At 44.4% G+C, this 13130-nt stretch overlaps 1 protein-coding gene across 2 annotated transcripts in view; it reads left to right on the top strand.

Moving 5' to 3' along the window:
* CLCN4 (chloride voltage-gated channel 4) overlaps window positions 1–8938 on the top strand; it is a 62714-nt gene extending 53776 nt beyond the window's left edge. For both annotated transcript variants that reach the window (XM_045290689.1, XM_004709978.2), the window contains exon 12: window positions 4063–8938. In XM_045290689.1, the coding sequence (XP_045146624.1) occupies window positions 4063–4153 (91 nt within the window). In that variant the 3' untranslated portion in view covers window positions 4154–8938. The remainder of the gene's footprint in view (window positions 1–4062) is intronic.
* The last annotated feature ends 4192 nt before the right edge of the window (window positions 8939–13130 follow it).

Here is a 13130-nt window from a genome sequence, read left to right as displayed (position 1 = left end):
TTGAGTGGAGAGGAAAGGTTTTGAGAATGATGAGGGCAATGAATGTACAAATGCGCTTTACACAATTGATATATGTGTGGATTGTGATAAGAGTTGTATGAGCCCCTAATAAAATGATTAATAAAAAAAGAGTTGTATGAGCCCCTACTAAAATGATTAAAAAATTAAATTAAAAGAGCTCTTGACACAGATAAATCCTTCAGGAACAATAATGAGAATAGTGATATTACCATGAGGGTAGGGGACCGGGGGTCTGTGGGGGTGGGGGGTGAGAAGGAGAACCAATAGCAATGATCATTTAACCCTCACCACCACACACACACACACACACACACACACACACACACACGCGTGGTGATGAACAACAGAAACATGGGTATAGGGAAACAGCAGACAGTATAAGACATGAAAATAATAATTTATAATTAATCAAGGGTTTATGAGGGTGGAGGAAGGAGGGAAAAATGAGCTGATACCAAAGGCTCAAGTAGAAAGTAAATGTTTCGAAAAGGATGATGGCAACAGATGTACAAATGTACTTGACACAATGGATGTATGGATTGTTATAAGAGCTGTAAGAGACCCCAATGAAATGATATTTTAAATGGTGAGAAGCTCTTGATAAATGTAGAAAGCAAGATAGAGTTAGAAAACCAGCCCTTTGCAAGTCCCCAATGAAAAATATACATACATACATATAGAGTACCTTATATACTTGAATATAGGCTGACCCCAAAATCAGCCAAGGCATCTAATTTTATCACAAAACTGCATAAAAAATGTGTGAAAAACTCGGCTTATACTTGAGTATATACAGTAATATATTAACAGCTATGTATATATATATATAATGTATATATATAGCTGTTAATTTGAAGAGGGCATGTCAGTCATCTGGATTTGCCTGATTGCATCCTTGGGCTTGGATTTGGTTTAAGTGTCTTGTTCCCCCCCATCATTTTATTAGGCTTCTTATAGCTCTTCTAACATTCCATACATCAATTGTATCAAGCATATTTGTAAATATGTTGCCATCATTTCTAAGACATTTTCTGCTTGAGCCCTTGATTTAAGCTCCTCTTTTTCCCCTCCCTCCCCCACCCTGCCAGCTTCCTGTATCCTTGATGAATTATATATATATATAGTTGTTATTATTTCATATCTTACACTGTCCATTGTCTCCCTTCACCCACGTTTCCATTATTTGTCCCTTCGGGGGGTGGGTTCTATATATCCAATCTTGTGATGGGTTCCCACTTTTTCACCCTTCCCCTTCCCTGACTATTCCCCTACCCTCATGATATCACTACTCTCATTACTGTTCCTGAGGGGCGTATCTGTCCTGAATTCCCTGCGTCGAGTGCTCTTATCTGTACCACTGTATGTTCTCCGGTCTAGCCAGATTTGTAAATTAGAACTGGGTTATGGTAGTGGGGGGAGGAAGTATTCAGGAACTAGGGGAAGACTGCATGATGCACTGGTGTTGTACTACACCTTGGTTGACTCATGCCTTCCTTATAACTCTTCTGTGGGGGGATTGTCTACAGATGGGCTTTGAATCTCACTCCAAACCCCCTCTTTCACATCATTTAGGTGGTTTTTTGACAACATTGTGATATAAGTGGTGTGATGACATCAGCTTGTCTGACCTTATTGGTAATAAACTCCATCATTAGATAGGCCGGGCAGATCAGAGTCCTCTTTTGTAAAGGAATCCGATCTAGGCAGTGATACTTGGGAGATAGTGAATTTTGTCTTCCAGCAACCATGTAACCAAGGGTTTTAGTCCCTGTTGATAATTATTGCCTGAACTAATCGTTGTGTGTAGGGTCTGCGAAGTGCTAGTTTTCGAACTTTGTCTTGCTTTCTCCATCTATCAAGAGCAATTCACCATTTAAAAAAAGAGCCCGCTAGTCATGAGAAGTTCTTTGACTCTTTTGTAACCTACATCATCTTCATCCAGAAGATGTGTGCGGAGTGTTTGCTGTCTCCTTCAGTGTGATAGAGAAGGATACTTGCCAGGAACTCAATCATTTCGAGTTTGTTGAGGGTCCAGTGTGGTCAGTGACAAAGAAGTCCGAATTCTGAGCTGGCAAGCTCACTGAAAAAACTCAACCACCAAACTCGCTGCCGTCGATTTGATTCTGATTCACAGCCGCCCTATAGGGCAGAGTTGCCCCTCTGGGCTTCTTAGGCTGTACATCTTTACAGGAACAGAAAACCTCATCTTTCTCCCACTGAGCTTCTGGTGGGTTCAAACTGCTGATCTTGTAGTTAGCAGTCCACCATGTGCCCCACTATACAGACAAACTCACTAATCAGCATTTAGTTCACGATGCAGGATGCTCTTAGATTGTTTTCACCACTTTTGTAGGCTGAATTTTTATTGGGGTTTAATAAGCATGTTTAGAATATTTTCAAGTCAAGTGTATTGTGGCTTTTGTGCTTTTTCTGGTCTTTTGTCAACATGAAGGGATTTTTTTCCCCTTTCAAATTAGGTACTTGGGCTACTTTACAGGACACCCACAAAGCCCTAATCCAATTGAAATTCAATTTAAATAGCTTCAGATCAGGTTGTCCTTGACAATGTATGCAGGACCATTTGCATGCGCGGTAATCTGAGTGGAATCCACCAGTTCCCATTGAGTGGACTGTAGCTCCTGGTGACACGCTGCATGTCATAGGAGCACTGGGCTTCATAGGGTTTGCAGAGGATGGCTTTTCAGAAGTGTACCTACATATTGTTGTAGTGTATAGTATGAGAAAAATACTTACATTTAATATGGAGAAAGGAATTTGCCCCGCCTTATTTACTCAGCAATGGCGGCAGTGCTGACGCTGTTTGGGTCCGTGTGTAACAGTTCTGGGCCACTGCTGAGTCCATTGTGGCAGCCACTACATCAATCCATCGCATCAGGGGCGGCCCTCGTTTTCACTTTACCAAGCAGGATGCTGTTTTATGATCCAGCTATTGAAATGCCTCATTTCTACTTTGTGTGTCCATACTATGATGACACCTGGAAAATAAAACCTTCAGAAAATACAACTCTAAATAAATTCAATTCATGAAAATAAACTCCATCCAACTCTTTTCAGAATATGAGTGAATATTAAAAAGGACTACACAGATTCAAAGTCCTGTACTCAGTACATAAATCCCAAATAACGAACCCATGGCCACAAAATCACCTGATTCCCAGCAACCCCAAAGGATAGGGTTTCTGGGACTGTGAATCTTTCTGGGAACAGAAACACCCCATCTTGAAGCGGCTGGTGGGTTTGAACTGTCAACCTTGCTGTTATTAGCTGCCCAGTGCCTAAGGGCTCCTCAGATACATGACCTTGGGAAGTGCCATTGTTTTCCTAAGTTCCAAATAACCGAGTGTTGCTAGAGGAGGCAATTTATCTCTGGTTGGAAATGAATGTCAAATTTTACCCTTCTAAGTAAGACAGAATTAAAAATAGAATGAACTTTCAGTTTCTCCATAAAATACATTTTACTTGAAATTTCTGGGGCGTGCTCCAGTTTGAACAATGGGTTTCATAAGCCCTTTTGTAACTGACCCGAAAGTTGACCCTAACGAGTGGGTGTTCGTCATTATAGCCTGACTGTGGCAACAAACAAGCTTGCCATCTCAGTGACCTAAGACAGTGAAGGCGTTTTTCTTGCTCACATCACATCCAGCCTGGGTTGCGCCAGCGGCCGGTCCTGCGCCCTGTTAGTCCCTCGGGGACCTAGGTCTTTGCATTGGTTGCCTTCCGAGTCAATCTTCTGTGGCTTCAAAGTGCTTCACTGGCGTCTTTGTCTCTGGCTGTCCGGTGAGAAGAGAGAGACTATGAGGCAATGTGCAGAGACCCAGCCTGCAGCTCCCTCCTCTACCATCGACAGGCCATTAACCAGAGCTTACTCACTTGGCTCCACCCAACCACAAGGGAGACTGGGAAATGATGTCTACCCAGGGGTCTAGGAGAAAAAGGTGCTGGGTTTGGGAAAGAGGCATGAGTCACTATTGCAGGGGTGACCTCTTCTGTCTCTCTTTTGTTTTCTTTTTTCTTCTCCAGGAGGCTTCTTGGCATCATCACGAAAAAGGATGTTCTGAGACACATGGCCCAGATGGCAAACCAGGATCCTGAATCCATCATGTTCAATTAGCAGCACGGCGGCCATTATTTAGAGGACAAACATTGTCATTTTTAAAGAAATAAACACATGATCCTTTATTGTCCAAATGAAAGATGATGCGCTGGGGTAACAAAGACAAAAGCTTTGATTGAAAGGGGGAGAAGAATGAACCCTATTATGTTTTTATAAATGCATCAACGAGTAGGCATTGTTTGGCTTTAACCCCTTATGAGTTTCCAGCTGTGTCTCTTAATGAGTTTATTAACTGCTTATGGGTGGGTGGAAGCTGTGGTTTGGGATGAGGACGCTGGACACAAATGCCGAATGGAGAAAGTGTTCCCTCACCTGCTCAAGGCTGATTTTTATCACGTAGGAACTCGTGCGAAGCTTTGAGTCCAAAAAGCAAAGGGATCTCAGTGTCAGTGTCCATATGTCTTAATTCCTGAAGTGTTGCTGCTGTGTTAGTGAGTGATATTAAAGACACTTGCACTTACTTTTGTTGGAAAGGAAAAAAGAATTTAAATCTGAACGTAGTGCAAGCTGTAAGTATACCAGTGCATCTACTCTTGACCGTCCCATTTCTCGCTCCGGTTTTCAGCTTGTTGTTTTGTTCACTCCTTGTTTCTGAACCAACACCTGTGACACCTGTGTTGAGCATGGAGAAATCATCTCCCTAGGGAAGACCACAATCTTGGGGGACTGCATGATGAACTACTGAAGTGTTTACTGTCTCCTGATTTTCCTCCTGTACAAAGATACACACCCTTATTTTGAGAGTGCACATCCTCGATCATTGCTTTGCAACCCTGTTGCATTTGCTTCATTTATCAATTGCTATTATCTAGGCATATTGATCAGGTCACCATTTTCCATGGGCCATGGCCTATGTGTTCTCAGCTAGTCATAAGCCTGCTTTAACTTCCAAGTAGAGAATATAAGAATCAAATCAGGACACTACATGTTATTTACTTATTTTTCCTCCCAGGCCTTACCAAATATGGCTGTAGAGAGGGTGAGGCATTCAAGTTCTCAGTGGGAACTCCTATAAATGGATGGAAGAGAAATACTAAATTGATTCTAAATAAGTTCCACTCTCTTCTCTGTGGGATGCAAAACACCCAGCTTTAATGTACAAGTGTGCTTTCTGACAGCAATCAAAGCACAAAAGAAAAGAGTTGCACTTTAGACAGCCCATTTAAGCACTGAGCATCTCTGCATTTGCATTTAATGATATATCTGTTCTCCCAGTCAGGACTTCAGTCTTTGCAGGAAGGAATTCACGTATGTGTCAGGTCCACTGTGGAATGATCTTCATAAGAATCTATCCCATTTGCGCTTCCACTAGTAGTCTTTGTCTGTCCCTTTTTATTGTATCATCCTCATCCTTGTCAATCTCATTGTCATCGAAAAACCTACAGTGCACAATTCCACTCTGATACATGGGATCACCGTGACTAGTTAGATTTGACTCAGTGGTGATGGTAATGGTGGTCATTAGATACTGATGGATTAGAAATGCATTTGGCTGCAAATAATGAATCCTGGGGGTTGGCACACTAGAACCATCTCAATAATATCATCCAGGATCCAGACTCCCGTAATAGTTCTTTTGCGCTATCCATACCCTTTGCCTTTGGTTGACGGCCTCAAAGTTGCAAGATGATGGTGGCCCCTCCAGATTCCATGCCTGGCTTCTAAGCAGGAAGTAACAAGGTATAAAAACAAAAACAACCAAAGCTTGCCCAGTGGCTCTTAGCTTATACTTACTGTCCAGAATTCTGTCACCTGGCTTCACCCAGCTGCAGGGAGTCTGGGAAAGGAGTTTTTTCAGTAAGGCACCTGATTCAGAATGGGATCATTGTGTTTCTATCAGGTCTCATGCTTTCAGTTTGTTGCTCTCTTGTCCAATCCTTCCAAACACACCTTTTAACCGTCCACACAATACTGAGATTTGACCGAGAACTCCCAGTCAACATTCATTTTTCTGCCATCTTAGCCCAGATGTTTTATTTTTCATTCACTTTTGGATTAAAACGTAGTTACAAATGGGGCTCCATGAAATTCCTGGTTGAGGGGACAAAATATGCGGATTCTCTGAATTTAAAAAATTGTCAGAAATTACTGACAAACTAGAAAATATCTTTCTGTAGTTCATTGATGTCTTACAAAGACTATCTAATAGCCACGCGGTGTGACCATCCCCAGCTAGTAGGAAAGCAACAGATAGCTTTGGTCCTAGAATAGAATGCAAGTTGTTGCTTAGGTCTCAGTGCTATGGATTACATCACAGCCCCCGGGGTTGGCATTGTTGTCTGGGTTGCCATAGAACACTTGCAAGTGGAGCTGGCTTCTCCTGGATTTTGAACCTTAAAATGCCTTCAAGAGTGCTGCCGGTAGTCCCTGTCTTATTCCTGCCAGGATCTCCTCAGAGTTTGCCTGTAAATGGGAAAGAGAATGTCTATTCGTCTGGTCTGACTTTCTAGAATTCAGGAGGCCCTTGGAGCTGAAACAAGTCGTTTCAAAAGGGAACATGAAATAGCAAATGGATAACCAAAGGTCACTCAACCCCCAGAATGTACTTGCCAGCTAAGGATGTGGAGGGTGAGAGGGGAACATTTGCTCTGGGCCAAGGTCTCCTAGAGAGCCTGTGGTAGTTCTTTCTGCCTCCCCAGTGTTTAGGATAGAGATGTTTGGGAATTCATGCAAACAGCCGAGGGAGTTCTTTGACTTCCATGATCTGGCCCTGGTTTCCTTTGCCTTTGGAACCTCCCATTTGTCATAGGGCTCAGGTTCTCCTCAAGATGGCAGGATCAGGTGGCTAGGTAAAGGTCAAGGGGGAGGACTTTGCTGTGGAGACCACCCCGTGAGCTGTCCTTTTCACATGAAACTCTCACCCATGAGGCCCTCTGCCCACTGGCTCCAGGTCGCAGTCATATTCCACAGGACCATACTGCTGGGATATGACTCATCTTCAAAACCTTCAGGGATAGCTTGGAGATATGGCACGTTTAGCTCCAGACCACCATAATAAAGTCCATTTGGGGGTTTCCCAGGACATCGGAGAGTTATGTTTACAATATACTCTCGTCTCTGAAATGTGTCGTAACATGATGACAAAGTTTCAAATATGGTGAGAATGACCAAACGGACCCAGAGACATGAAGTGAGCACATGCAATTGGAGAAATGGCTCTCATTGACTTGCTCAACGCATGATGACCACTGACCTTCACTTTTAAAACAAATGCAATAAATCAAGCAAAGTGCAATAAAATGAGGCTTGGCTGTGCGGGGCTTGGGACTCTGAGGGTATGTGCTGCAGTCCACGGTTCGCAGTGGTCTGACAAAGCTCATGAGGAGAACTGAGGCAGGTGGACGAAATGTTTTCATCACTCGTAGAACCAAAGGCTTTAGACATTTGTAGAACCTTTCCTGACTCTAAATCATGTAATGTTCTAAAGGAATGCAAACAGAAAAAGTTCCTTAGTGAGGTATATTGATCAATTTCTTGCCCTCCCTCTTTCTTATGAAGGAAATGTGTTAGGGGACCCCAAGTTAAGGCTACCTTGAGCTAGATGTGCTGATTGTTTCTGTTTTTTGTTTTGTTTTGTTTTGTTTTTAAGCACACCTTGGAAATATAGATGTGCACAGGTACATGGCTTTTAAGGAAAAGTAAACATGCTGGAAGGAAATTATTGTACGTTCAATTTTTGTTGTTATCGAACCAGGCCTGCTTCAAGGTCCTTGTTCAATAAGTCCTGAAGACCATTCAAAGGAGAAGTCAGCTACCTTTTGGCCCTTAAGAAGTCATAGATATTGAATGGTTTAGAGCAGTGCATTTCACTGAGGAGAGAAGTGGGTCTTTTAAATTGGCTTAATCCAATGATGCTCAGAATTCAATATCATTTGAGTTGGAGAAGAACAGTCCTAGGCAGAGGATCATTGTGTTACCATGGAATTGGACCATTATGCCTCATTTTCATTTTGCTAGTGTTTTATTGGATTTGGCTGCTACTCTTTAACTTACATGGAGAGGGAGCTTGTCTGTCCAAGTGGGAAACACTAACCTGGTTTTACTGGCGTTATAAGAATGGATTTACTGGAGGAGCCCTGGTGGCACAGTGGGTTCACCGCCAGGATGCTAACTACAAGGTTAGTAGTTCAAAGCCATGAGCCACTCTACAGGAGAAAGATGAGGCTGTCTTCTCCCATAAAGATACAGTCTCCAGGCCACTTTTGCTTTGTCCGCCTAAAACCATGCCTACCCACTGCATCTGTACTTTTCTGGCTTGGAGCGAGCTTGTGGTGAGATGGCCAAACGCGCTAAGAAAGTCGGGCTCATGGGTACATAGGGGACCTGTGACGCTACCTCCGTCAGGAAAATGGAGTGGAAAATTGACATCAGCCCACATGCCATGTACACTTGCTCCTTCTGTGGCAAAGCCAACATAAAGAGACACGCTGTGGGGACCTGGCACTGCGGTTCCTGCATGAGAACAGTAGCTGGTGGGGCCTGGACCCACAACCCCACCTGATCTGTCACAGTCAAGGTCGCCATCAGGAGACTGAAGGAATGGAAAAACCAGTAGATGCTCCACTATCTGAAACCTCTCTGGCCTGTAATCAATGGGTTAATTTATAATTTGTAATTTAATACAAAGGAATGCTGTCTCAGAAAGCCCCTATAGAGCAGTTCTACTCTGTCCTATAGGGTTTTTATTTATTTTTATTTTTATCCTATCACTGTGTAAACATTGGCACTGTATTAAAGTTGTTGGAACTCTATTTTTAAAATAAATAAGCTCAGACTCCTCAACATGCGTGTTGTAAACAGAAGGGACTGATTATTTCACAGCGTGTTTCTACTCACTAGCACTTCCCAAAGCCTAACCCTGGTGACTGGGCTGATGTATCTGGTGACATTAAAGGCCCATTCTTAAGATCATCACCCAAGATTGAGACTTATTTGGGTCAGCTTTAAAATCCCTTGTTCTTAGCTTTGGTGGGTGATGGTCAAATGAACATTCAGGCTGGGACTGTCATTTTCAAAGGGGGGGGGGCAGGCCCGCTGTGCCTGGGCGATCTGCGAGTCGGCCAGGTGTGTTGAGGCTGGCAGTACGTACAGCTTGGACATTCATTCTTTCTGGAATATTCAATGTCCATTCTTTCATCCTTTCTCTCAACATTTGTTGCCTTGGGAACCACATGGGTTTGATTGATGTCTTTCTCCCACCAATTGTCTTTATTTCAATCATAGAGAAAAATCAGGGTGGGGGGGGAAAGAAGCACAAAGAATGCCCTTCTATCTCTCACCTGGTTGTTAGCTCCTGTAGAGATGGCTATGATTCCATGGACCCTGAACAGTAGAACCTCCTGTACTGCCCATTCACCTCCACACTGTTCTCAGGACCAGTGGTGATGGTGTGCTCCATAGGGTTTTCGGAAGTAGATGGCCAAGCCGTTTCCTCTAGTCCATCTTAGTCTGAAAGCTCTGCTGAAACCTCTTCAGCATGATAGCCCCATGTAAGCCACTGCTGTCAGACAGGTGATGGCTGCACATGAGGGGCACTGGCTGGGAATTGGACTACAATCTCCCACCTGGAAGGTGAGAACTCTACCACTGAACCACCTCTGCCCCACTTGAGCTATAAGAGGCGCTACTTCATAGGGATGGTGAGAAGAGCCCCTCTTATTAGGGGAGGAGCAGAGCTTCAGGATGCAAGACCCTGGGGTGCAATGGATCTAATCTGCTGAGTATTCACTGAAAGGACCCTTGGGCTTGGGAGGGACTGGGAACATCTGAAGTCAATTTTGCTTTGCTTTTCGGGGGGTGGGGTGGGGGATGTTGAAATAGGCAGATGACCTTACAGGGCAAACATTTTGTTAGTTTCTAGTGAGTCCATTCAAGGCTGTATATTCTTTCAGAAGCAGATGGTCAGACCTGTCTTCCCAGGTGCCCAGGGTGGGTTTGAACTGCCAACCTTCCTAGTTGTAGAGCGCTTAACTGTATGAATCACCCAGGGACTCTGTAGGGCAAGGTAAAGACTTGAAATTTGACAGAGTGATGGGATATGACTTGAGTTGACTAAGAAACACTGTGGTGATTGTATGGCAAGTCTGGAAGCTAGAAGTCTAGCGAAGAGGCTATAGCAAATAGATAGATAGTGTGATGGGGACTTGAATCAGAGAGCTCTTCTAATCTGGATGCATTCCAAGGGAGAGCTAACAGGATCTGCTGGATATTTGACAGTACAACCAAGTTGTCATTTACTGGAATAGATAAGAAAAGGGGAGTTGTATTTGGAAAGCTCTGTAGGAGAGATGTCTGCTGGATGTCTCGGCTGGGAGTTGAAGAAAGTTGTTCGACTCGGAGATAGAAATCAATCCATTAGCATTTCAGTGGTGTTTAAAGCATTGACTGGGTACTTGGACAGTCTAATGATCACCCAAGGGCAAATGGAGCCCATATCCAACAGAGTGTCACTGTTGAGTTTGCAGGAAGCCACATGGACAATGGACACTAATTGGATTACATGTGAATCCCAACTCCATCATGTCCTGGCTGTGTGATATTGTCCAAGGGATTGAACTTCTCTGAGCCCGGCTTTCTCCATCTCTGTCAAGTGATCCATTACCCCCATTAACAACCTGGTCATGAGAGTTCCATGAGACCATCCCCATGAAGTGCCTGGCAGGTAATGTGTCCATGCAAATGATAGAGCCTGCCCTCAGCTTGTGTTCTGAAACGCAGTAGCGTCACTGAGAAAGTAAGTGCTTCAGCGTTGTGAAGGCCATATTACACTCCAACGTAATTAGAAGATCCCTCAAAGTCAACAGGGATTGATTTACCAGGCTGCCTTTCTTGCCAACGCCTCCTGCAAGAATTTTTCAAAAAATAAAAACAGCAACACAAAAACAAAAGCCCAGAGCTCACTAGGGATGTCCATAAATGTCTCCCTGACTCCAAATTAATGGGGGCTTAGTATAAGGTGACCAGATTTTAACATTTGTAAAGAGGGACACCATGGATAAAAATCATATCCTGGCAAAATAGCCTCATGGCAGCAGAAAACCGTATACCCTAGCTTGTTATGCATTCTTTCCAAAAATTGGGACTTTTTAAAAATGCCACGGGACGTGGGACAAATTGTTAAAAATCGGGACTGTCCCGCCAAAAGCGGGACATCTGGTCACCTTAAAGCCACAACCTGGTAGAAAATCCAATTTCTCTGTAGTTTCATATAGGCTTGCGAGCAGAAAAGCCCAGATACAGAAAGAAGGCTTCACTTACAATGGAGAATGCACATTCGCCGCATGCAAGAAACGTTTGGCCTTTCAGACCAGGTAAAATCCCACCCTGCCCACCCTTCCCACATGGTGTTAATGGATGGCTAAGGCCCCTGAGAAAAACCTGTGAGAGAACCGTGTTTTGTGGGCTTCGGTTATTTCTCTTCCAAATGATGCACTTAAACATCAGGGAGGGAGAGTGAACAAGCAGTGATTTGTCTGAAAGGTGACAACCTCTCAGTTTCATTCTGAGGGCTTAACTAGAGCCAGCCAGAATGGCTTTGCCAAGAAGCATCTGGGTTGGACACACATCTAGGGATTTCATGGAGTTGACACAAGGCCAGAAATGTCCATCTTTCCTGGTACCGTGCACTGGGGCTGAGCGTTAAGGAGCCTGGTGCTCCCGTGGTTCTGGCTGCCGCCCACTTCCTTGGTACTTAATTGGCTAGAAAGAAGCTACCATATGCGAAGGCACATAGGGGGCGTCTCCTTTTGGCAGTCTTCGAACTTGCATGTCATTAAAGAGATGGATTTTTGTTTTCATTCTGAATGAGCGATAAGCAAAGAGCACCTTGTGGGGATTTCCAAACCCCTGTAGTCAGTATCTGGCTCCCAGAACGAAGGCAACAATGTCTGTGTGATTCCAGCCTTTGGTATGGAGCACATATTTCAAAGATTAAACAGCCTGCCCCTATCCCAACAGATTCTGTCAGAGAAATTGAAAACACACGCATACATTCCCACCCTGCAGGCCGCCTAACAGGTTCGGTACAGAGGCCGCTTGCTGGCAGGAGAACTTCCCGTCTTCCCGTGGGCCTCCATGTTCATTCACACATACAACTGGCTCTCTCAGGCCCTCCACCTGTTTCTAGCCAATACTAACTAACCCAAGCGGAAATTGGAGCGAGCTTCCTGTTGACCAGAGGTGTCCTTTCTGACCTTTCTTCAAGGCAGCCTGCTCCCAGTAAGACTGGGGTCTTTCCAGGAATGGATGCTGGGTGGTGCACATGGTTAACAAGGAACTTTCTCCAGGATTTTGCCAAGTTCAATTGCTGCATGAGGCTGCGGTCAATTCCCAACTGGTGGTTTACCTATACACAATGGCACAAAGCCTGCTTGGTCCTGCATCATCCCCATGATCAGTGGAAGACTGGACCGTCGTCCTTCATGGGGTCATCCCTGGCTGATTTCTGGAAGTAGATTGCCATTTCGTGTGGAACCCTCCAGAGAAACCTGTTCAGCACCATAGCAACCTACCAGTCTCTACTGACAAATAGGTGGCTGGGAATGGAACCGAGGCTTCTCACATGGAATTCTGTCACTGAACCATCAGTACCTAGTACTTTTAGGTAGTCATTAAAGATCCAGGGACCAACATGAGGTGGGCATGCTTCTGGGAGAAGCTCTGGTGACACTCTGGTTACAACGCCCAGCTTCAAATAGAAACCTCTGGCTCAAACTCACCACCTTCTGTGTGGGAGAAAGACATGGCAGTCTGCTCCTGTAAGCATGACAGGCTTGGAAATCTCATGAGGCAGTTCTACTCTGTTCCATAGGGTCGCTCTGAGTCAACGTGGACTCACTAGAATGGGTTTGTTTGGTAATGCTTTTGCGTGCAGTCTCTCCACAGGCCGGTAGTGGATGTCAGCAGAGAAGAGCAGCTGGTGGTTAACAAAGTTGGGAAGTTCTGTAGCACTCGGGTCCCAAACACCAGCCAATCC

The sequence above is a fragment of the Echinops telfairi genome, unplaced genomic scaffold, assembly GCF_000313985.2.
Source record: "Echinops telfairi isolate 266 unplaced genomic scaffold, ASM31398v2 ScPeMD7_53;HRSCAF=182, whole genome shotgun sequence".
Taxonomy (NCBI): domain Eukaryota; kingdom Metazoa; phylum Chordata; class Mammalia; order Afrosoricida; family Tenrecidae; genus Echinops; species Echinops telfairi.
This window is presented reverse-complemented; position numbering and strand designations above follow the sequence as displayed.